The sequence below is a fragment of the Carcharhinus amblyrhynchos genome, chromosome 30 (assembly GCF_965287045.1).
Source record: "Carcharhinus amblyrhynchos chromosome 30, sCarAmb.v2.hapA, whole genome shotgun sequence".
In the NCBI taxonomy this organism is placed as follows: Eukaryota; Metazoa; Chordata; class Chondrichthyes; order Carcharhiniformes; family Carcharhinidae; genus Carcharhinus; species Carcharhinus amblyrhynchos.
The window spans coordinates 32,486,883-32,513,400 of record NC_137353.1 but is presented as its reverse complement, the minus strand read 5'-3'; the positions used below and the strand labels follow the sequence as shown (position 1 = coordinate 32,513,400).

Below are 26,518 nucleotides of genomic sequence, written 5' to 3'. Positions count from 1 at the left end.
ACATGGATGGCCTTCAACAACCACATCTTCATTTCTGCTACACATGATCCAACCTGCGGTTCCCTGATTCCCAGTCTTAGAGGTCCTTGATGTAACACACTCGATTAAATGCTTCCTTTAAGTCAAGAGCTGTCAATTTGCCCTCTCAAGTTCAGCTCTTTTAGCATGTTTAAACCAATCTTTCACCATGCTTAGGCCAAGGCTATAAAGAGGTCTGGAGTGGGTCTGACAGAACCCAAACTGATTAGACAGAAGGTTAAAGCTGGGTAAGAGCTTGATACCACCTTTAACACAATGAAACTTCCCAAAGTGTTCAGCAGGGGAATCAGAAAGCAAAATTTGATTCTGGGCCATACATGAGATATCACATCCGATGACCAAAAAGCTTGGCTGGAGAGCAAGTTTTATGAAAGACTTGTATTTACACAGCTACCTTCACAACTGCCAAGCATCCAAAAGCATTTTACAGCCAATGTACTTTTGAAATACAGTCACTGATTTCATGCAGGAAACTGACTCTACAACACAGCAGGCAATTTGTGCATTCAAAGCTCACACAAATAGCATTATCATCATGGCCAGATAATGTTTTTCTGTGATGTTGATTTGTAAACAGTGACCAGGACACAAGGAATAACTCCCCTGTTCTTCTCAAGCTAGTGCCATGGGGTCCAAAAAGGGCAGACAGCATCCTTGTTTAACCTCTCAGCTGAACGATCGCACCTCTTACAATGCAGCACTCCCATTACTGCACTGATGTGTCATCCCTTATCATCAAATCTTGAACTTGTCTTGAACTCACAGGACGGAATTTTCCTGTCCCGCCTGCCACAGGAATTATAGCGAGCAGGGTCAGACCATACAGAAGTCCTTTGACCTCAGGCAGGATTTTCCACTCTTGGGGCGAGAAAATCCTGCCCACAGTATCTGAATCAGAGGTAAAAGTAATACCTGTTAACACATTAGGATCTCAAAAGACGAATGGCTGGCCAAGGTTTAGGGATGGAATTTCAGAGCTTGTGGTTGAGGCAACTAGAGGCATGGTGACAAATGGTGGGAACAATTTGATTCAGGGCTGCTCAAGTGGCCAGAATTGGTAGACCAAGACATCTTGCTGGGAGTCACTGAAAAGATAGAGAGGGATAAGGTCAAGGAGGAATTTGAAATCAAGGGTGACAATTTTCAAGCCAAAGCATTGCTTAAGCAGAATCCAATATCGATGAGCAAAAATGGGCTGGGGTGAAGAGGACACCTGCAAGTGAGGACTTGGGTAGCAGGCTTCTGGATGACAAGAAACTGGAAAGTAGAGAGGCCAACCAGGAATGCACTGGAATAGAAGAAAGGTAATAATGACATGGATGCAGGTTTCAGCAACAGATGAGCTGAGGCAGGGATGGAGTCAAGCAATGTTGTTGAGGTGGAAAAAGGCAATTTTAAAGATGGTGGAGTTATGATTGAAGGCTTATCTTGGGGTCAAATACTACACCAAGACTGCAAACAACCTGGGTTCAGTCTCAGACAGATGTCAGAGACAAGAAAGGAGATTATTTTATTCGTTCATGGGATATGGGTGTCACTGGCTGGCCAGCATTTATTGCCCATCCACAGTTGCCCTTGAGAAGGTGAGCCACCTTCTTGAATCGCTGCAGTCGACAGGCTGTGAGTTGATCCACAATGTTGTTAGGGAGGGAATTCCAGGATTTTGACCAATGACTGCGAAAGAACAGCAATATATCAAATCAGAGATGGTGACTGGCTTGGAGGGGAATTTGCAGGTGGTGGTGTTCCTATGTATCTGCTGCCCTTGTCCTTCTAAATAGAAGTGGTCATGGGTTTGGAAGGTGCTAAGGTGTATTGCTGCAGTCCTTCTATTGAGCGTCAGTGGCGAAGGAAGTGGATGTGGTGCCAATCAAGCAGGCTACTTTGTCCTGGATGGTGTTGCGCTGCTTGTTGTTGGAGCTGCACTCATCCAGACAAGTGGGGAGTATTCCATCACATTTGACTTGTGCCTTGTAGATGGCAGAGGCGCTTTGGGGAGTCAGGTGGTGATTTACTTGCCACCTCTGACCTGCTCTTGCAGTCAGTGTTGACGTGGTTAAGTCCAGTTGAGTTTCTAGTCAATGGTAACCCCATGGACCAAGGCAATGACATTGCTCTTTACAATATTTACTCATAGGAAGAGTCTCCTCATCTATCTTGGATGTCCAGGAAGAGCAGGGAAATGGATTGAGGTAGAGCTAGGTGTTACCAGAATGCATATGGAGACTGATATTTTCAGATGATGTTGCCATAATGTAAAAATAAATAGGGGGGGTAATGGGAACATCACAAGTAAAGAAATGGGACTCCAGCAAATAAGAATGGAAGAAAATGCACAATGCACATACAAAACAAAATATACATAACAAACTGAGTATACAAATTGAAGTGAAAATAAAGATACACCTTCCAATATAGAGGAAAGCTTATGTTCACCAAATCAGAAAATCCAGTGGATCAGTTGACAAAGAGAACTCTAGTTCTGTTGCATCTTAGATCAATGCCTATCAGAAACACTTATGTAACTTAGAGAATTTGCACATGGGCTATTAGCACATATTACAATGAAGGAAGTTAAGCATTTTTACAAAAAGAACCTTGCAGTGTAATATGTTCAAAGAGATTAAAAATATTTTATTTTTAACAGGAATATTTAGATTCTATTGCTTTTGTAATGAAAAAAGTCACAACAGGAAATGATCAACAACTTTGACTTGGGTTCTCCTGTATGGAACACCACTTTATCTCTCTGCTCCAACATCAGTGTGGATGCGGGGACAACAAAGTAGGTCACTCATTCAATAAGGAGTCTGGGTAAATTACATAAGCCCATCAATAACCAAATTCACACTGAATTAACAGATGCAGCCAAACAAATGATTGAATTATTAAAACTGTACTTCTCCCAGTCTTACACCTCTCCTCCATCACTAAAGAACTTATGTTAGCCAAGTTAAGGCTGGTGTGACTCATGAACACTCAATGTAATGTAAACCCAGACAGAACATAATGTGTTGAATAGGCTTTTTGATTCACTTTCTGGCGCAGATCTATGTTCCGATCATTTATTCACATCTGGGGCAAACATGAGCGAATTCATTCCAAATTAGTTGATCCAAGCGACAGTTAAGGTAATTTGAAATTACACTACCAGGTAACTCCCAATTAAAACTTCTTCCTACATAACTGTATTGGGTGGAAATTCAAATGGAAAATGCAAATTGAAGAAAGGCATCTTAGAAAGACACTTCAGAATTCACTGAGGCAATGATCAGTACGGCTGTAAGAGTGCAGTCCTCAAGCTGCACATGCAGCCAGTAAAACAAAACCAGACTGTTGGTTTTATTGCAAAGCTTAATCTGTATGTAGACATTAAATCAGTTGCCAATGACTTCAGAATGAATCTCCCAGGAACGCAATTCAACAGTAAATAGATGGAATGATTGTTCCCTTGTAAACACATCTGTGAAATGCAAGGGAGCTCAAAACGTTGATGCAGTCATTCACTGCCCAGTGTTGCCAGCAGACAACAAGATGAACATTGTCAGCAGCTCATGTGTTTATATAATGATCAAACAATTACAGAAATTACATCAGCCACCACCCTGCTAGAAACCATTACAACAGTTCACAAACAAGCCAACTACATACAGCCCATCTAGTCACCCCATTAGGGAACTGGTAATGCATTTCTAGGTGTTTAAATGAAAATATGGTCCGATATGGTCTTCAGAGTTGCACTAGTTCAACATTACCTTGCTGATTAAGATACCAGTTTTACATTGTACTTAATTTTCTCACCAGTAATAGAACACTTAAAAAATTTTGCTAGAACATACAATTTCAATGTTCGCATCTTGCGGCACTTAAAAAGCTTATTTTTAAAAATTGCCTGAATGCTTTGTTTTTTCAGAAAAAAAACATTCTTGCAAAACAGGTTTCATTTAAAAGTCTCACTGGTTGTCCTGAAGTGACCACGGTGTGCTTCTTACCATGGACTGCAGCACTCAGTGGTACCCCCATGGTTATCCGAAGAGATAGAAGCTGTAAGGATTGAGAATACTTCAGTAAATTTGGGCAAGTTTCTGCAATGCATTTTACATATTTCATGACAGTCTGCCAGTGGAGGACAATGTTGAAATCCTCATCCAAAGCACACTCAGTGCCCGTGCTTCTCTCATGAGTGTTGTTCCACATGGAGCAAATGAATGTTAGTTGAGGGTTGTGATGGGTGATCAACCAGGTGTGTAGGACTACGTTTGACCTGAGTTTGTTTGTCTCAAAGATTTGAAATACGCAAGATATTTAGTGCTACTAATTGCTTATATTAACAAATTAATTGGAACTACAGTTTTCTCATTATTGATATATTGTTTGTGAGGTTGCTTTCATATTGCTGATCAACTATCTATTGGACAAAAGTATTCACATCAATCACATTTTATTTAAAGTCCAAACATAAAAGTTGTAAAACAGATTAAGATTTTGGACTTTTGTTTAGCAACACAGGACTTAGAGAAGGCCATTTAGTTTCTTGAGCCTCAACTAACATTCAGTTAGATCAAAGCTGATCGATACCTTATCTCAGTTTACCACTGACAACTCAATTTCCCTTACTAATAATAATAACAAGAACTGAAGAGGCAAGTGACTGTGACTGCCCTTGACATCAAGCAGCACTTCACCGTGTACAGCAAAGAGTCCAAGCAAAACTCAAAGAATCAGGGAAAAACTCTCAACCGGTTGGAGCCGTAGCTGCCATAAAGAAAGGTGGCTTTTTTATTATTGTTCATTTCCAGAATGTGCCCATCCCTAACTTCAGAGGAAAATATGAGTATTCGCATTATAGGACTTTGTCGGGTACTGACAACAGAATGTCAACCTGTAACGAACAAGTTAAATCTATTCAATCACAGGAAGAAACTTCACTGTTCCAGGAAGAGATTTTGTTACAACACTTCAATTTACAATAATATTAAATAAGTTATCACTTCCAACAAGTCAGATTACCTCAGCTATTTCCATGGTCTAACTGATGTTTCATCTGGGTAGTTGGCTATTTATTTATTAATTGAACAGGATAACAAATAAGAAAAAGGGATCCAGATACTGCAATGAACCAGGCTAATGAAAACTTTCTCAACATTGGCCAAGGCAATAAACTGGCTTTCATTATTTATTGATATAAGCAAAACATATGGTAGAAAAACACAACAGCTTATGTTTAACCACAAAAACAATAGATACTGCACAATTAGTTCAGACAATAAAAATAAATTGATAGTTCTACTCACTAGAATCACATCACAATGATAAAGCAGTGTCACAATGCTGTTGTTTCCTAATTACAGAAATGGAAAAACATTAAAAATGATTTTCTAATAAAAACTTGTTATAAATAATGGATTAAGTCATTGCTGAATAGTTAACACAAAGGCTAGCCGAAAGAGAGGAAAAACAGAGTTTGTTACACCAGTGAACCTGTGAACTCTTGGCTAGAGCTTGTTCTATTGTAATATGGGAATGCAACTGTTCAACTTCATTTCCGAAATAACTAATTTATTTTGTGCAGTAGTGTCCTTTATGACCCCTTTGCTTATTGGTTACCTATTCTCATTAATAAATGATCAGCCAACTGCGGAGATTAAATGTTACCTGGATCAGGAAAGTAATCTGCTGTGCTTAAAATAACTTATTCATAAGCCTCAGTGTAAATATACCACAAAACAGAGCCAAAACTTAACACTGAACAATGGATTTTCAGTCATAAGCCATATATCCAAGGTATCAACCTGTAGCCAAACAGCCAACATTCTTCCCTAATCACTTCCAAAAGGTTCAACAAATGTATCCAGTTAGTGGAACTTGCTGCCTAAAATGGTTGCACAGGTAAAAACTTTTCAAAGTTTTGAAGTACTTGGATATGCACCGGAAGTGCCATAGTCAAAGCTATAGATCAAAAACAAGAAAGCAGGATTAGGTTAGATGGCTCATCAGCAAGTCTGGACATGAATAGCCTCTTTCCGTGCTGTAAATTTCTATAATCTAGTAGCACACTCCTGCTTACAGATACAAGGAAGTCCTAATTGCTTATTCAACCAATCTCAAACTAGGACTGCACTCAAGTACTATGATCAGCTTCAATGTCTTTATTTTGGCAAAGTAAAACATTTGCTCAATTTTCTGCTTCTGAGCATTTAATTGGACACCTGCATTGGAAACATGTATGTTTGTACATAAACTAAACACATAATTGGGCATGGCTGTGATATTGTCTGCAGTCAAATATCACTGGAAAATATTCTGGAAAGCAACGTCTCACTCTTCTACAATGAAGAGTCAATGCTTTCAGAAAAGGAGACAGAAGTATTCGCATGGGGAGGAGGGAGAGCAAATGGAGAGAGAAATCTATATATGAAAAATAGTCCTGTAGAGCACAATCCAATTCTAAAATTCAAATTACCACCCCTCTCTCACATCTTATGTTCCTCCCCTGAAATTGTTGGATGGAGTAAAATTTCAGACATCTGCTTTCTGCTATCTCATCCGAGGAATTAGTGTGCATGTCTAGCCAGAAATCTGACAAGTCTTCAACCAATGAGACATCGTAGTCTAACTCTAACTTGACATCACATGCAGAGACATGATTTATAGTTACTTTGCATTTGTCTTCATGGAAGATACAGAAAATCTCCCATAAATACTAGGGAACCAGGGGACTTATGAAAATATGGAATTGAAAGAAATGAGTGTATACAGTGAATATTTTTTCAGTACCAGAAAATTTTAGTGGTTATGTTTAAAACTGATCTGATATAAATGTCAGAGTGAAGAACATTAGAATTGCTTTATCAAAAATGCATGACAGAGATAAATCAGAACATTGATGCTGGATGTGCATATTCTCTTTGTAAGCATTCGATTACATTCCACTTTTCAAAGAGGGACACGAATATATCAAAATTGATTGAAGTTCATTTTAAAATAATTAACTGGAAGGCAGTTGAAACAAACAATCGCAAAATTATGTGACTAAAGTGCAACCAATAACATGGCAAAAAAAAAGGAGTTTTTCACAAAGAATTGACAAAGTACAAAACTAACAAAGCCAAGTTAACAGCCGTTATGGCTGGTGTTTAGCTTATAATGCACCATCTCCAGGATCAGTTAGAAGTGAATTCTCAACTGTTCTTCTTTGTCTTCCTTTGAAGTATAGTGTTTGATCACCCTTTTGACAGCATATCCATAATAATAATGACAATTAAATTATTGTAGTTTTTTTTGCATGATGTTACAAATGCTTATATAGTGAATTGTGGCTGATGTTTGAATTGGGACATAGAGATAGTGATACTGAACTTTTTAAAATCTGAAAAAATGTGCTTGAAGTCTGAAATCAGTCAGAGAAAGGCAAAACTGAATCTTTTCTTTCCACAGAGAGACTGGGAAAGGTACAGAAGTAAAGGAATTTTGACATTTGCCTGCATTAAATTACCTGAATCATGAAAAGTGCACAGGTACAAATGCAATCAAAAAAGTGTCAGTGTGCTGGTCTTGATCTTAGATTAAAATGAGGGAAGAAAAACAAACATTAAAAATGAGCAAGTGATATCTTTGTTGGTTGTACAGATATGTTCAGTATTGGACATAGACCCTAAGCAAAGATGCTTTGGCTTTGGTGAACTAAAGTGCAAATTCATCAGAATGATGTCATAGCTTGAAGGATTAAAACATGAAGACGGATTAAAATAAACTCATTTTGTATTCCCTGGCATTTAGATGAGAAGGTAAAAGCTAGAAACTAAGGTGCTTAGCTTTTACTTTAGTAAAAACGAAAGTGCTTAAATTAATAAAAGCATCCAACACCATAGCTACAGAGTAGCTATTTCTCTTTGAGGAAGAATCCATAACAAGGGCTATAATTTCAAAATTAGAGCTGGGCCATCAACATGTAGCTTTCCATACAAATGGCCACGAAAATCTGGAATTCCTTCCTCAAAGGATGCAGATGCTGGGTCAATTAAAATTCTCAAGATAGAGATCAATAGAGTATTGCTAGATAAAAATATTGAGGATATGGGGCATTGCAAAGTAAACAGAATTATGCTACACATCAGTCACGTAGTTGGAGGAAGTATGGTATACTTCTGTTTCCATGCTCCCAATTGTATTGCATTACAAAATTATTAAACTGAATGCATTTCCAGGCATTAACTTTCATAAAAGAAAATCCACTGAGAAGCCCCAAGTATGATTCTACTTGCATGCCATTAGGAAAGGGATAAACTTCTGATCTTTCTCGGTAAGCTACAGATGGACTATTTTCCAAATAAACAATCTTGGTTCACAACTATCGATAAGCTCAGAACCAGATCAGAGGACTAAATATTGATGCCAGAAAATTGTATGTCTCTTTGGTGCATCAAATTGGATTGTATTTTAAACTAAGTGTTGCTGTGCAGAAGCAAATTCTCTAGGTAAAGTAAAAGATTAAGGTGACAGACTGGAACATCTTGCTTAAACCAATCCTGGTCAAAACAAATTGTGAGCAACTAATTATTCAACTATTTACAGAAACTTCATTTACAGGATTCTGATGGGCCAAAGGCATTGGCAACTCATTTTAATAGCCCAATAACTTACGATTGGAGATGGAAACAAAGTTTAAATGTGGACATCTCAAGAACTATATATTGCCCAGGGCAGTGATTCATTAGTCATCTGCAGTTTGAATCATCAGCATATTTCTCCATGACTATGTTTATGGCAATGACCAGAACTCTCAGCAAGATTCACATTACCAATAACTTGTATCTCAACAGAACTTGAATCGAAATCCAATAAGTGATCTATGCGGGTGAGGTTTCTTTTAATACATTTTGGGACAAGGTATTAATGAAATGGGAGGTCACTGGAAAATCTAGAGTACTTTTCCTACAATTGAAAATATACAACTGGATCACTGTCAACAGGAACTACATGGAACAGGTAGGGTGGATGCCATTTGAAGCGATTGCAACTCTGGCGACAACTTCACAAACACGTCAGAAATAAACTCCATTTTGTACCGTCTCTGTTGATTTGAAGCAGCATCGGTAGTCCACAGATATTCATAATGAATACAGTCTACTCCTTGCCCTGGGAACTTACAAAGCAAGGTCATCAGGAATTTTGGCAAACGATTCTATGAAAAATAAATCATAGGTTTGCCTGGTTTTTGGACTACATTTTTTCTTTCATACAGAAAGAAGATCTTTGTGACAGTTCTACACATGTGGCGGAATGCAACATGCAGCCTTCACAAAAGGGACCTTCACAAAATGCTCAAGTTAGAGTGGAGGCCTGCACCAGCAATCGTCAGAAGACTGTAAATCCCTATTGAAAACTATTATAAACATTTGTAAGGAAGTACGAGAAATTACATGAATTAGTGCCCCATTGACAACTATTTCTTTTACACATGCTTGCCAAAACAAATAGCTGTATAGGCTGATTATACAAGCTTTACACTTGCTGGCATCTCCTTGTGTCATCTGCAGAGTGAAAATAACGTTTGAAATAAAATATTCAGCACTGGGTCAGATGCCTACAGCGCAGCAGTATGGCTAATCCAACAGTCAGTAACGAGGCTTAAATTTGAGAACACCGATAACTGAATTTCTTCCTGAAAAACAAATTCTGTACAAATGGTATATACCCTGTAAAGCATTATCAAATCCGATTCTTATGATAATTTCAAATTATTACCCCGTGACATCTTATGCTCCTCCCCTGAAATTGTTGGAGTAAAATTCCACAAGACATCAACTGCTTCTTGCTATCTCATCCAAGGAATTCACGTGCATGTCTAGTCTGAGGAAGTCCAACAAGTCTTCAACCATTGAGACATTATAACTTAACTCTAACTTGACATTACAAACACAGACAGAATAATTTACAGTGACTTTTCATCTGTTTTCATGGAATATGATACAGAAAATCTCCCACAAATATCAGGGAACCAAGGGACTTGTAAAAACATAGAATTGAAAGAAATTTGTATTGATAAAGAGGTATCACTTGGAAGAAGAAATTGGATTGAAGGTTCAAAAATCCCTTAGACCAGAAAAACTGCATCCCACAGTGTTGGAAATGATGGCTATAGAAATAGAAATAGAAATGCATTGGTGGCTATCCAAAATTCTGTAGGTTATGGAAAGGGGCAGAACAATGGCACAGTGGTTAGCACTACTATCTCACAGCATTACGGGCCTGGGTGACTGTCTGTGTGAAGTTTGTACATTCTCTCAGCATCTGCGTGGGTTTCGTCCCACAGTCCAAAGACCTGCAGATTGGGTGGATTAGCCATGCTAAATTGTCCCCTAGTATCCAAAAATGTTAGGTGGATTCACCATGGTAAATGCACAGGACTACGGGGATAGAGCACAGGGGAAAGCCTGGATGGGATGCTTTTGCGAAGAGTTGGCACAGATTTGATGGACCGGATGGCCTCTTCCTGCACTGTCAGGATTTTACGGTTTTATGGAAAGGTTATTGCTGAATAGAAAGTAGCAAATCTGACCGACTGGAAAACTACTGATCTATTAGTTTGATGTTAGTAGTGGGAAGAATGTTCACATCTATAAATGATGTGATAACTTGACACTTCGTAAATAATATGATTCAACAGAGTCAACATGGACTTATGAAAGAAAAATCATGTTCGACAAACCTGTCCGGAGTTTTCTGAGGATGTTACTTGTAGTATAGACAAAGGAAAACCAGTGAATGTATGTATTTGGATTTTCGGAAAGCTTCTGATAGTCGCAAACAGGTTAATCAACAAAATTAGTGCACGTGGGATTGGGGTTAATATACTAAAATGGACAGAGAGAACAGAAGAAACAAGATCATTTTCAAGATGGTGGGTACCTGTTGGATACCAGAAGGATCAATGCTTGGACTACAGCTGTTCACAATCTATATAAATGATTTGGATCTGGGTACCAAATGCAATATTGCCAAATTCGATGACGACACAAGCTCAGTGAGAATGAGTACTGTGAGGAGAATGTGTGAAGGATAAAGGGGGATTTGGATTGGTGAAGTGAATGAGCAAGAACATGGCAGATGGACTGGAAAGTGAATAAGTGTGAAGTTATCCACTTTGTCTACCCTGTGAAAGCTATCCACCAAATATTTCTTAAACAGTGGAGAGTTGGGAAATGTTTGGTGCCCTCGTTCATGAGTCACTAAAAACTTGCATGCATCCATGAATGAGAAAGGCAATGAAATATTGGCCTTCATCGCAAAAGGATGCAGCTGTAAGGATGTTGTGCTGCAGTTGTGTGGAGCTTTATTGAGACTGCACCTGGAGTATTGAGCACAGTTTTGGTCTCTTTATCCAAGGAAGCTTGTACCTGATAGAGAGTGCAACAGAGGTTCACCCGGCTAATCCATGGGAAGGTGGGATTGTCTTATAAGGAGGGGTTGAGGGAGTGGGCCTGTATTTTCTAGATTTTTGAAGAGTGAGAGATAGCCTCATTGAGACTTGCACAATTTTTACAGAGTATGAAAAGATAGGTGTGGATGGGCTGTTTCCCCAGGCTGGTGAGTCTGGAAGCAGATGACAGTCTCAGAATAAGGGACAGGCCATTTAAGAGCCAGATGAGCAGAAATATATTCCAATGGTAAAGAAGGAATGTAGGACAAGGGATAACCAGCCGTGGTTACCGAAGGAAATAAAGGAGAGTATTAAATTAAAAGCTGATGCGTTCAGAGTGGCTAAAAGTAGTGGACGATTAGAAGATTGGGAAAGGTTTAAAAATCAACAAAGAATGACTAAGAAGTTGATAAAGAAAGGAAGGATAGACTATGAAGCTAAACTAGCACTAAATATAAAAAAGGACAGTAAGTTTTTACAAATATATAAAGAGGAAGAGGCTGGCTAGAGCGAATGTTGGACGAGAGGGGGGATTTAGTGGTGGGAGATGAGGAAATGGCTGAGACCTTAAATAAGTTTTTTGCCTCGGTCTTCACGGAAGAGGACACGAATAGTTTGCCGGATATTAAAGATAGAAGGATGGTAGAAGTTGAGGGCCTGAATGCAATTACTGTCACGAGAGGGGTAGTGCTTGATAGACTAATGGGACTGAAGGTGGACAAGTCCCCAAGACCGGATGGAATGCATCTCAGGGTTCTGAAGGAAATGGCAGAGGATAGTGGATGCCTTAGTGGTAATTTACCAAAATTCACTGGATTCTGAGGAAGTGCCGGAAAATTGGAAAACGGCTAATGTTACGCCGCTGTTTAAAAAAGGTAGCGGACAAATGCAGGGAATTATAGGCAGGTTAGTTTAATGTCTGTAGTTGGAAAAATGCTTGAATCTGTCAAAGAAGAAATAGTGAGGCACCTAGAAAGGAATGGTTTGATAGAGCAGACGCAGCACGGATTTGTTAAGGGGAAGTCGTGTTTGACGAATTTATTGCATTTCTATGAGGATGTGACTAGTGAGGTGATGATGTGGGTATGCCGGCGTTGGACTGGCGTAAACACAGTAAAAAGTCTGACAACACCAGGTTTTAGTCCAACCTATTTATTTGATAATATTCTCACAAGCTTTCGAGGGGTTACCCTCTTCGTCAGGTGAATGGAGAGTTCTGGCCTCAGACCAGAACTCTGAGGCCAGAACTCTCCATTCACCTGACGAAGAGGGTAACCCCTCGAAAGCTTGTGAGAATATTATCAAATAAATAGGTTGGACTAAAACCTGGTGTTGTCAGACTTTTTACTAGTGAGGTAGACAGAGGGGAACCAGTGGATGTGGTGTTTCTAGATTTTCAAAAGGCGTTTGATGAGGTGCCTCATAAAAGGTTGTTACAGAAGGTTAGGGTGCACGGAGTTGGGGGTAAGGTGTTAGCGTAGATAGAGGATTGGTTGTCTAATAGGAGGCAGAGAGTTGGTATCAATGAGTGCTATTCTGATTGGCGGTTGGTGACTAGTGGAGTGCCGCAGGGATCGGTGCTGGGGCCTCAGCTATTTACCATTTATACAGATGATCTGGAGGAGGGGGCTGAGTGTAGGATGACGAAATTTGCTGATGACACAAAGATGAGTGGTAAAGCAAACTGCGCGGAGGGTGTGGAAAGTCTGCAGAGGGATCTGGATAGGCTGAGTGAGTGGGCGAGGACCTGGCAGATGGAGTACAATGTTAGCAAGCGAGAGGTTATCCACTTTGGCAGAAATAACAGGAGGAGGGATTACTATTTAAAGGGCGAAAAGCTGCAGCATGCTACAGTGCAGAGGCTCCTGGGGGTCCTTGTGCATGAGTCGCAAAAACCCAGTCTGCAGGTGCAGCAGGTGATCAAGAAGGCGAATGGAATGTTGGCCTTTATAGTGAGGGTGATAGAATATAAAAGTAGGGAGGTCTTGCTGCAACTGTACAGGGCACTGGTGAGGCCGCAGCTGGAGTACTGTGTGCAGTTTTGGTCGCCGCACTTGTGCAAGGATATTTTGGCCTTGGAGGGAGTGCAGAGGAGATTCACTAGGCTGATACCGGAGATGAGGGGGTTAGACTATGAGGAGAGACTAAATAGACTGGGTCTGTAACTCGTTGGAGTTTAGAAGGATGAGGGGGGGATCTTATAGAGACATATAAGATAATAAAAGGGATGGATAGGGTAGAGGTAGAGAGATTCTTCCCACTTAGAAAGGACAGCAGGACTAGAGGGCACAGCCTCAAGATAAGGGGGTGGGGGGGCAGTTTAGATCAGAGTTGAGGAGGAACTTCTTCACTCAAAGGGTGGACAATCTCTGGAATTCTCTGCCCGTTGAAGTGGTGGAGGCTACCTCACTACATATATTTAAGTCACGGGTAAATAGGTTTTTGACAGACAAGGGAATTAAGGGTTATGGGGAGAAAACGGGAAAGTGGAACTGATCCAGTTCAGATCAGCCATGATCTTATTGAATGGCGGGGCAGGCTCAAAGGGTTAGATGGCCTACTCCTGCTACTATTTCTTAAGTTCTTATGACTCTCTCTACTCAGAGCGGGGAGAATCTTTGGAATTTTCTACCCAAGTGAGTTGTGGAAACTTGATCATTCAACAGTTCAAGACAGAAATCGATAGCTTTCTGGATACTAATGACATCAAAGGGATGTGGTGAAAAAAAAGGCACACAAATTGATGATCAGCTATGATCTGTTTCAGTGCTGGAGCAAGCCGAGTTGTCTTCCTGCACCTACTTCCTATGACATCCATAAACATGTACTACCCAGGACTGCTCAATAAACAGGTAACAAAAATCAGGATTTGGATGCATGGCTGAATTTTAGACTTCGAGATCAATTAGTGCACCTTGACATCCCAAGTAGGTAATCTTCCTGATTCACCTCTGTATACTTTGATCCAAATGCAAAATTGGCAGTGGAATTCAGCTGACATTTTAAGATCAGCTTAGAAAAAGTTTGTTACTAAAGCAGCCTATACATTTTAGTAGTTAAATAAAACGGCAGTATTAAGTTAAAGCTTACATATCAATCGAGGATAGATATTCTGGAGGGGAACCTCCTACATGCTTGTACAGAAAATGTCCTGTGCACAGGATGTTGAGATCCGGTTCTAATTAGCAGATACTTCTTGGTCAGGAAACAACAAAAAATACATTACTGTTTGCTAACCTGTGCTAAGTAAGTATTTGCATAATGTTCAAAGGAAGGTTGCTACCCATGCAAAATAAACTGACATTAGGTAGGCATCAATAATAATTCTTCTGAGCATTGAGTAGCAGAAAAGTCCTTACATCTTTGTCCTTGGCAAACAAAACCCAAATGTAAGCTTTTGGTGAAACTGGGAGTGAATGCCATCAGACTTTAAAATTACACCACCTTTACCAAAGGAGAAAAAGTCACATCTTAGAACAATGGATAGTTGTTCTTCTACCAAGGGAAGGTTTGGTAGTAGGAATTGCTTTCAGTTAAAGGTGAGACAAAATAATTTGCAAATCATGTTTAATAGGTTGAATATAGAACAAATTTGATATCAACTACTATTAAAACCCGGTTCTTCCTTTGAAATGCCAAACTGTCAATTGCCGAACCCAAAAGTCAATCTTAGTTTTAGTCCTGATCTTCACAAGCCTATAGGCACACATCCAGTGTAGTTAATCACCAGGATATCAACTTGGAAGTAGAAAAACAGTATATAATTACTATTGCATTGCAATCAGTGTACATACTATTTCCAGAGAAAATGGCGGAATATAACCAAGTTCACCCAATGCAAAGGAAGCTACTGCACACAAAGGCTGCTGCATTGCTTCCAGAGCACATCAAAAGTCAACATATAGCTTGTGCAAGAGAGGATGTTTCCTGGTAATGGCAAGCAAAATTTCATGTGATGATAGTAGTGCAATATTATGTATATATATTGTATGTAAGTGTTTAAAGGGCACATTTAAAATTCAACTTGATGCTACAGGCAGTTGGTATGTCCGGCAGGAATGCAGCTCAGATTTTGGGAGAGCAAGATAATTACCTATTTCAATCTTACAAGTGTTTATTTTAAGTAGAATTCATGGACTTTTGTTTACTTAAGTTCCCTGGGATTTTGGATTAGTGCAATTGATGGTCATGTGATGATGTAGTTTACGTGCAGGTCTGGGTCTATAACAGAGAAAAGCTTTTGTTTAAGTTCATTTATTAGTATCACAAGGAGGCTTACATTAACACTGCAATGAAGTTACTGTGAAAATCCTCTAGTCGCCACAACTGCAGCACAGTTCAGGTATAGAGGGAGAATTTAGCATGGCCAATTCACCTAACCAATACGTCTTTTGGACTGTGGAGGAAATCCACATGGACAAGGGGAGAACATCCAGATGCCGCAATGACAGTGACCCAAGCTGGGAATTGAAACCAGGTCCCTGATGCTGTGAGGCAGCAGTGCTACTCACTGTGCCATCATGCCACTCACGGCAGAAAGCATTGCGGATTTAAAGTTGACACCTGGTTGAAGTTAGAAGAATTTTGTAGGCTTCTGGAACTCTTATCTCTCTGAAAGCTCCAATTTGTTAACAGTATGCCTGTGTTTGCAAAGCCACTATGCCTGAGTTTGCTAACTATTTATTTAGAAGTGGATTTAATCTAAGAATGAATGTAGCTTATCTGGAACTGGAACAGTCATGAGCTAGAAAGCAAAGTTGTTTCTTTGCATTTAAAATTCTTCAAGCCGATTCATTTGTTAAACTTTGTTATTAAAAAAAGTTTGTTTCACTATAAAAATCCCTAATTTGTGGAATTACTCCTGGGGTAAAACATCCCACCCTCACATTTATGTCAAAACATAAAAATTGTTGGGGTTTAGCCTAGCTTCCTAATGTAACCTGGGGTTCTGGTCCAGCATCCGAATAGTCCTGATAGGCATGTTCATTTGCAAAATATGTAATTTCTCTAACGTAATTCTAGGAGGTTTTAACACACATGCATTGCAGGAACTCAAGTTTGCTTACCTGGATAAAATTAATTGCAGCTACTCGAAGATGTGTTGTGGCATCTCCAGTCTTGCTAAGGAGAATGGGTAATGTTCTCTCCACACAATGGGTGATTTCTACTTTGCCCAGCTTATGCTTAGGAGCATATTGTGTAATCAGCATTTTGAGTAACTTCAGAGATGCCTGGAAAACCTAATTAAAAAATTCAAGCAAACAACAATTACCTACACACTCTTATACAAGCTATTCATGACAAATAGCCTTTCAAAGAAAACTGCTGTAAAATAACTTAAAAATGCTTCCAAACTTAACTCTATTCGAACTTGTGAAATGACTGAAATTGAGCAATTGACATAGTATTATTATGGAACTGAAAGACTAAAACCTGGAGGATATCAAACTGATCAGTGAAAGTCATGAGTGCATTGGTTCTTGTAGTTTTAAGTGCATATTGAATCATTACACATGGGAACAGGCTATGTCATTTCATCCCTCAAACCCATTACATCAACTAAGCTCTGACTGGATGGTGTATGACCCATGTCCATAAACTTACCTGTCTCATCCTTCTTCATATTTTTGGATAACAAAAATCTAACAAGCTCAGTGTTAAAATTAATCATTGATTTAGTATCAATTGCCATTAGCAGAAGAGAGTTCCAAACTTCTGCAATCATTTGTGTAAAATAGTATTTCCTAATTTCAACCTGTACGATCTGGGTCTAATATTTAGCCTATGCATCCAGTGCTGAACTCCTGAACCGACAGAGATAGCTTCTATCCAAAAGAGAAAATGCTAGTGTCGAAAAGGAGGGAAAAGAGCTAATGTTTCAAGTCCAGGTGACCCTTTGACAAAGCAGCTAGGGTGGATAGAAGGTATCCACCTTAGCTACTCTGTTTAATACCTTGAATACTCATATTGTATTATCCTTTAATCTTTTAAATTCCAGGGAATACACCCTAGTCTTTTAATGGCTTCACACAATGTAACCCTTGGAGACCAGGCATCAAATTGGATCATCCAAGGAGCTTCTCCAAACCCAATATATCCTTTCCAAGGTGTGGTTCTAGAATTGCTCACTTTGTCAGCTGTGGTCTAACCAGGGCTTTGTATAGTTGAGCACAACTTGTACTCCTTGCATTCTAATCTTTTAGGCATAAAATCCAGCAATGCATTAACGGCTTTGGTAACAGTTGAAGCTAATAATCTATAGTTGATGCCTCCCTTCCACTCCTTGTAGCTGTTCATGACTCAGAAAATACTCTGAACTATGCTTTACAAGCCAAAGTGGATGATTGCACATTTGCCTTGGTCTATTTGCTTACATCTATCAGTATGTCTGTATGTTACACTGCAAACTCGGGGATAGAGAGCCACATACCCATCATCGGTCAAAGTTGTTAATGAGGTTGTAGTGCATAGTTGAGGCCCCAACACAGATCCTTGCAGGAAGTTGAATCACAGAATCCCTACAGTGCAGAAGGCGGCCATTTGGCCCATCAAGCCTGCACCGACAACAATCCTCCCCAGATCCTATCCCTTTAACCCCAAGTCTTTACCCTGCTAATTCTTTGACATTTAGGGACAATTTAACATGGCCAATCCACTTAACCTGCATATGTTTGGACTATGGGAGAAAACTGGAGCACCTGGAGGAAACCCACGCAGACACAAGGAGAACATGCAAACTGACAGAGGACATAATTGAATCCAGGTCACGAAGAGGCAGTAGTGTTAACCACTATGCCAATGAGCCACATGCTACCAATTAGACTGTCTGCTCATTATCTCTACAGTCTATTACTTGCCACTCCATTCTTAAAATTACAAAGCCAATGCACAGTGGACAGGGCAAGTTCTCAATCCATCTCCTTGCTTGCTTCAAAACCAATTCGAATTGAATCTCATTTATGGTGCCCACAAGAGAGACATACAAGATCCAAACTGACAAAAAAAGGTATTGCACCTGATCTTGGGCTTCAACTGACACAATCACTTTCCCATCCAAATCAAGTGGCATGTAATTCCGTAATATTCAATTCTAGCAAAGCCAGATGAAATTATGGTGTGGTCATCCACAGTATCACCAAACCTTACTAGTGGTGCAGCATACTGAAGCATCAGCTGGATGAGACTGTGTGTTCAGGTCCAATACTCCATGCAATTGAATTCAATACATTTGCTGCACTGGTATGGGCAAAAGCAGGAACTTCTCCACAGAAAGCCAGGGAAAGTTTCCTAGTCATTATTTCAGATCTACCTGTGGCTATCTTAGAAAATCATTAGGAATAGATTGTTTGCCTTCCAGCTCAGTTGCAATCATAAATAGCTTAAGATGCCTCAGATGATTGATGGGGGAAATAGTCACATGGCAGTTCTCATCATTGTCTGCCTTTAGGTACAGTGGCAAGTAAACAATATAACATACCGGTTGTCAGGTCATGAGTAGTTTTTGCTATTGCAATCTATAAAAGCAAAACAAAATCCTCCATCCCACTCTAAATTGGCCATTATTCTTTGTTACAGGAAAAACATGAATGCAGAATCGGGAAGTTCATTTTTTTTTAAACTTTTATCATCATAGCATATGAGTTCCCATGGAACTACCCTAGGTCAATTAGGCATTTGTACCTGGAAATCAAAGCAATTTACTGAATATACAAAGCAATTATGAACCTAGTCAGATTGTTGCCCAATATCCACCAATTGCAAGCTCCACAATTCTGAAGTTTAACATGAGTGTCGTTTTCTCAGCTAATGCAATTGTTTTTGGTGGAAATGAATTGAGTAATTTTTTTTGATAAAACGAGGTCACTCGTCACAATCACATGGTGCAACAAAATAATATTAATTCTTCACATATTTTGGCATTAATCTTTTTCAAAAGAAAAGCTATTTTAATGCAAGAATTAACTTGCACACAAGAATCCTGGAAATCCTGGCTCCCCCCAACTCTGAATGTCTATTAATCTTTCTGCTCAGACAGAGAAAGACCAGCACAGTTCTCACTCCCAGGAGAAAGACAATCCCTCCTCCAAATGCAATAATGGAACGGATAAAATACTTGAGAACTAAAGGCAAACTGACGATAACAACTGACATTTATATAAGTACTTTCACCAGACACTCCAGAAGCACAGTAAGAACTCAAAGGATACTGAGCCAAAAAGCAAAGTGTCACCAAGGACGGAAATGAATTTTAAATATGAACTGAAAAGGAGAGGGGGTTGGAGAGGCAGAGGAATTTAGGAAGGGAATTCCAAAGCGCATAGCCTTAGTGGGATGAGATGGAGGATGCAGGACTGAAAGAGTTGAAGGTGCAAGGAATGATGGGATTTAAACAAAAGGAATAATTTAAAATCAACAGCCCAGACACCAGTAAAAGCCAGGTAGGATAGGGGTGAAATTTATAAAAGGGGACCTGCCAGTAAAGCTTAATACAATAAGAGGATTTTATCAGCTGATGGGCGGAAGGGCAATGCTGGATCATTTTACAGAACTAGAAACACAGTCGCTATTGTAGGGTGGATATAGAGCCCAAGGTTCATGAGTTGCCTATTGTACAGAGGAGTCTGGTTCAGAGCCCAGGATCATTGGCAGGGATCCAAGATGGTTTCAGTCAAAGAAAAGTCTAATTTCAGCTCACTGAAGACAGAATATCAGAATACTGGTGGTGGATGTGTCACAAGAGTAGAGCTTGGTGATGCCTACATAGCCAATTTCACAGCTCAAGATCATTCTATAGACGAAGAATAAATTCTTGGGGATTGGAAAGTCAATGTGGTGAAGGAAAGAAAACCTGGGGAAGATTTCACCATGTTTATATAGCTAAGAGCAGAATGAACAAGACAGTCCCACTGAGTTGAACAATGGATAAGAGTCAACTGAATGAGAATGACACGGGTTCACCATGCACAGGTACAAGGGAGGATAATACTTTGCAGTTATTGACACAGAGGACATTATTTTTAATTTGATAATTTAGCAGGGGAGTGAATAAAATGGAGTGAAGAGATTCAAAGAGCTGCAGGAAAGATGCCCATGGATTTGAGGAAGCAATCAAGGATGTCAGAGGGCAGTAATGAGACAGATACTTTGCAAGTCACAGGTGTTGGGAATATGCATTGAAAATGCTTCAACGGTATTTTAAAAGAGGGGGGAAAAAAAACAATGTCAGCTAGTTTTTGAGACTGCGTTACTGGAAGACCAGGGGAGTCGGTCATAAATTTTCAAGTGAAAGTTATGAAAGTGGACTGTGTAAATGTGCCCATGAGAGAGTTTGGTGCACTGATGTAAAGAAACTGTGGGGTATTTAAATTTGTTTATGTCCCTTTTAAAAGAAAAGAATTAATTTACCTGATGGGGAAAGTTGGGGGGGGGGGGGGGCATGGAGAGCATGCACAAGACAGAGGGAGGTATTGTTGTAGAGGACAACAGAGTTTTGCCATTAGAGTCAAAGGTCAGCATTTTTGCATTCTTTGCGCTCAGTGTGCCTGAAGAAAAATTATGTGAAAACCCAAGACAGGTGACTGGAAATGGAGCACCATCAAGTAGAACAGTCCAAAATAAGGGACAGGTAGAGGGGACAAGGAGAGACCCAAAAGAAAAGTCCTAGAAGGTGACAGCGACAGTGGTTAGCACTGCTGCCTGACAGAGCCAAGGACCCGGCTTCAATTCTGGCCTTGGGCGCCTATGTGCATTTTGCACATTCTTGTGTCTTATGGGTTTCCTCCAAATGCTCCAGTTTCCACCCACAGTCCAAAGGTGTGCAGGTTAGGTGGATTGGCAATGCTAAATTATCCCTTAGTGTCCAAGATGTGTAGGTTAGGTGGATTAAATGTGTGGGGTACAGGATAGGATGAGGGAGGACCTGGTTCAGATGCTAGGTCAGAGAGTTGGTATACACTCAAAGGGCCAAATGGCCTCCTTCTGCATTGTAGGGATTCTATGAATCTATGCCAGGAAGAGGTCCCAATTCAGTGAAGGAGAGGAAAAGAGCTACAGGCTCCAAACAGGAAGAAGGCTGCAGGGAACAGACCAAGTGAAGAAGGCACCCAAAGGTTGATGACTCCATGCTGCAGGACACTGGGGAAAAGTTACACCTTTGGAGCAATCATGTTCTGCTCAGTGCAGCCAAAGATCCAAAGTTGAGCTTGTGACTTGGTTGTATACTCAGGAACCCAGGGGAACAGATTCTCAAGAGAAGAGACTGAAACCATGTGATGGGCCACCATTTATGCTATCAGAGTTGGAGCAACTTGGAGAGAATTCAAAGGCAAGATCTTTAAAGGTGAAGATTGAAACCTCTTAGCAAAGTGTTTCAGTAAAATTGGTTAACTGCTTGCTGATGTTGGGGTGGCTTGAGAAATCAGTGGCCTCTGTCTTGATCATGTTGGCACTTATTGTGCAGAGTAGTATGTTTGACCACAGCTTGTCTGTTAATTTAATATAAGATAGACATCAATTATTTAATCCTTTTAACCTTGTATAGTAAAGACTATTTTTGTTTGTTCAAAATCCATGGAATTTGTGGGTTTATTCTATTAGAAAGTGTCTTGAATTTGAATCTTCAAATGAAATGTTATTGGTCTTCAACCAGATCTGGTCGATGGTCATAACAATAGATGTAATTTACAGTGCATTTTATTTTATGGAGTACAAACATCCTTCTGAATGGGTGCATATGTTATTTAATTTAAAAACTTGATGTTAATTGGCTTGTTCACTTTGTTTTATTGGTTTTGGTGCAGTAACTTCAAATGTGTGACGTGAAAACTTAACTGTGGATATCCCACTTGTCGCTCTAGGACATTTGTATTCCGTCAATAAACATTCATAAAAAATACAAAGAGCAGATTTATGGTGTTAATTCTATAAATAAAGGGATAATTACATTCTAAAACCAGTGACTACAAAGACACACGTCAATTTTAGTTTCCTAACTGCAGTCCAAATACTTTCACTTTAAATCTTAACCAAAAAATATCTAAAATAATAATATTTCCTGCTCAGGTAGTGGGTGACGCCCAATATTACACACGACTCTCTCGACACGTTAATACTTTTGAGGCCAAAGCAATACTTTGTCAGTTACAATAACCTTCTTAAAAAAAACAGTAAGAAAGTCAGCGTTGGCTTTAAGACAGAAATTTGTACACAATTCACTGATCATTTAATTGGCCTCAGAAAATTCTCCAATTAGAGTTTAAGCAGTGGCTTTAAATGCACAATCAAATCAGCTTAACATTACAACAATGCTCCAAACCGGTGGTGTACAATGACATGACAGACCATGATTATCACAGGATCTAAAAATGAGGCTGCATACAGTATAAGTTCAATAATGTGTATTTTGCATGAGGCTTTGCAGGAAACTTAGCATGTGGGTAGCTGTGCCAGGTAAGGGTGAAGATTTTTTAAAACAAAATGAAAACTAGTGTTTTCATTCCTAACCATTATTCAGCACTCGCTATCTACACAATTGACAGAGGAGGGAAAAGTTGAGCTGATTGTGAAGATTCTCATTGGCACACTCACTTTAGATCCCATTGGAAAGCTACTAGGCCAACTTTCCCAAGGGTTACAGATATAATGGAATCGCACAGCCAAGCATATCATTGCATTCAGGGGGAAAAAAAAAAATGGAGGGAAAAAGATAAAATTAGATGCAACAATATTTGTGGGCTTGAGGTGAGGAGGAGGATAATGCTTCCAATTTGACAGGCACACTGGTTTTACTTTAAACCCCATATCTGGCTCTGCAGTGAACTTGTTAAAGTTAATTCAAAAATGTCAAACCACTGTTTACCAGCCTTCATTATTTAACAACATTGGATTTGTAATAGGTAAATTACAGGGCGATTTTATAATTTCCCAGATTTCCTTCTTGCAAATTATTACTAGAAAACAACAAGTTTAATGTATCTAAATTGATATTAGTAATTAATTAATTATGTAGACAAGTTGAAGTAGGCAGATAGCTAGCAGAGGAGTTCAATGCAGAAAAGTCTGAAGCGATGCGTTTTGGTAGGAAGAACATGAATAGACAATATAAAATAACGGGTATGAGTGGGTGCAGTAGCAGAGAGGCTGGGTGTACATGTGAATAGATCATTGAAGGTGGCAAAACAAGTGCAGGGAATAGTTAATAAAGCATCCTGGGCTTTATTAATAGAGGCGTGGAACGCTAGAGCAAGGTAGTTATGCTGAATTGGTATAAAACACTTGGTAGAGCTCAGCTGCAGTATTGTGTACAGTTCTGGGTGCCACACCATAGGATGTGAATGCAATGGAAAGAGTGCAGAAGAGGTTTCCAAGAATGGTTCCAGCGATGAGAAACTTCAGTTAGGACGATTGATTCGAGGGGTTGGGTCCATTCTTCTTGGGGAAGATGGCTAAGAAAAGATTTGATAAAGTAACTCCACTCTTAAAAGGATGGAGAATGAGATTTTAAGTGATCTGGGGAAAAAAGCAAATGTGATGCAAGAAAAATCTTTCACAACTGTCACACTTCTGTCAATTTATACAAGGATTAACTGAAAACATTGTTTTCTAATAGCAGCAAGTAATAGTCACACAAGAATGGCTTAACTTACAACTTCAGAACAGAAACATCATTTTGCCAATTAAAATAAACACAAAATAAAAATGCTCCCTATATTATTACTATCAAACTCCCATGACATCTTAACCTTAAACACTTTCAGAATAAATGCAGACCTACAGAATTTTCAGTAATAGGAATTCTCAAAAAAAATTCCTCAAGATTGGTGTGTTGCAGATAATTTGCTACAGTAGTATGTCTCCAATCCAACAAGAAGACAGACACTGTTGGATCTTTTTCTGGGGAATCAGTTGTCCTGAGTGGATCAAATATAAACGGGAGAGCTTTTAGGGGACAGTTACCATTGGATCATAAGGTTTAGGTTGATCATGGAAAAAGACAAGAAACAATCCAAGCAGGGATAATCAATTGAGGGAAAGTCAATATTAATGGGATGAGAATGCATTGGAGTCAAGTGAGTTGGAATCAAATGTTGGCAGAAAAGATAGTCACTGTGGGCCACCTTTCAAAAAAAAAGGTATTGCAGGCAACGTCAAGGCTTATTTTTTTGAAGAGGCAAGAACAAATAAATCCAGAGCACCAAGGATGACGAGAGAGAGAGATGAAGATGAAAAGGAGGAAGCATGCTCATGATTGATGTCAGGTAGGAAATATAATGGAGAATCCATGGAGGGGCACCAATATCCTGGTAGGTAGATTTGCTAGAGTCACTCGGCAGGGTTTAAACTAGAATGGCGTGGGGGTGGCAACCAAAGCCGTAGGTCAGCAAGGGAAATAACTGAGGGAGAGCTACAGACTAAGGCCAGTAAGATTAAGAGGAAGAGCAGGCAGGGAATAGTTGTTGAACACAGAAGGACTGGTGGTATGAAGTGCATTTGTTTCAACATGAGTATAACAGGTAAGACTGGTAACTTGGATTAGTACTTGGAACTATGATGTTGCTATTACAGAGAGTTGACTTAAAGAGGGACAGGATTGGCAGCTAAACATTCCAGGATTTAGATGCTTCAAGCAGGATATAGGGGGATGTAAAAGGGGTGGCAGAGTTGCATTACCAGTTAAGGAGAATATCACAGCTGTATGAGGAAGGGTACCTCAGAGAGTTCAGGCAGCGATGCAATATGGTCAAAGTTCAGGAACAGCAAGGGTGTAGTCACAATGTTGGGGGTTTATTACAGGACTCCCAACAACCAGTGGGAGGTGAAAGAGCAGATATGTAGACAGATTTTGGAAAAATGCAAAAACAACAGGGTTGTTCTGGTGGGTGATTTTAATTTTCCCTATATTGACTGGGATTCACTTACTGCTAGGGGCTTGGGAGGGACACAATTTGTCAGGAACGTCCAGTAGGGTTTCTTGAAACAATTTGCAAATAGCTCAACTCAGGAAGGAGCTACATTACACCTAGTATTGGGGAATGAGCCCAGCCAGGTGGTTGAAATTTCAGGAGGAGAGCATTTTGGGAACAGTAATCACAATTTCATAAGTTTCAAGGTGCTTATGCATAAGGGTAACAGTGGTCCTTGAGTGATGGTGTTAAACTGGGGGAAGACTAACTAGAAGAACACAAGGCAGGATCTGGAGAGTGTAGATTGGGAACATTCAGTGTAGAATGTTGAGGGTAAATCAACATTCGAATGTAGGAATCTTTCAAATGTCAGTTGATTGGAATTCAGGACTGGTATATACCTATGAGAATGAAGAATAGTGTAGCAAGTATCAGGGATTCTGAATAATGAGGGATATTATCAGCCTTGTCAAAAAGAAAAAGGAAGCATTCGTAAGGTCTAAAAGGCTTAGGACAGATGAAGCCCTTGAAGAATACAAAGAAGGTAGGAAGGAACTCAAGCAAAGTATTAGGAAGACTAAAAGGGGTCATGAAAAGGCCTTGGCAAACAGAATTAAAGAAAAAGAAAAGTAGAGGGAATCTAAACTTGGAACCAGAGGCAATGGGTGAGATACAAAATGAATACTTTGCCTCAGTATTCACCAAAGAAAGACTTGATGGATGAGGAGGCTAGGGTAATGTATGTAGATATTCTGGGTCATGTTGATACCAAAGAGTGTTGGCCTTCTTAAAAAGCATTTATGTTGATAAGTCCCCGGGGCTGATGCGACCTACCCAGAGTACTGAGGGAGGCACAGGTGGAAATTGCTAGGGCCTTTACAGAAATATTTGTATCCTCATTAGCTATAGGTGAAATTCCAGAGGACTGGAGAGTAGCCAACGTTGTTCAAGAAGGGCAGCAGCGATAATCCAGGCCGTTACAGGCCAGAGAGCCTGACATCAGTGGTAGGGAAATTATTGGAAAAGATTCTTAAGGACAGTATTTACTCACTTTTGGAAATAAAATCGACTAATTAGTGATAGACAGCATAGCTTTGTGAAGGGAAGACTGCGTCACTAACTTGATCGAGTTTTTCCAGGAAGTGATGAAAATGAT

The 26,518-nt window shown here is 39.7% G+C and overlaps 1 protein-coding gene across 6 annotated transcripts in view; it reads right to left on the bottom strand.

Annotated features, from left to right (window-relative positions):
* cep104 (centrosomal protein 104) overlaps nucleotides 1-26,518 on the bottom strand; it is a 233,140-nt gene that overhangs the window by 153,895 nt on the left and 52,727 nt on the right. For all 6 annotated transcript variants that reach the window (XR_013889685.1, XR_013889686.1, XM_080215502.1 and 3 more), the window contains exon 13: nucleotides 16,528-16,701. Coding sequence is in view for 4 of the 6 variants with exons in the window: in XM_080215502.1 (XP_080071628.1) it covers nucleotides 16,528-16,701 (174 nt within the window). In the remaining 2 variants the exon portion in view is untranslated. The remainder of the gene's footprint in view (nucleotides 1-16,527; nucleotides 16,702-26,518) is intronic.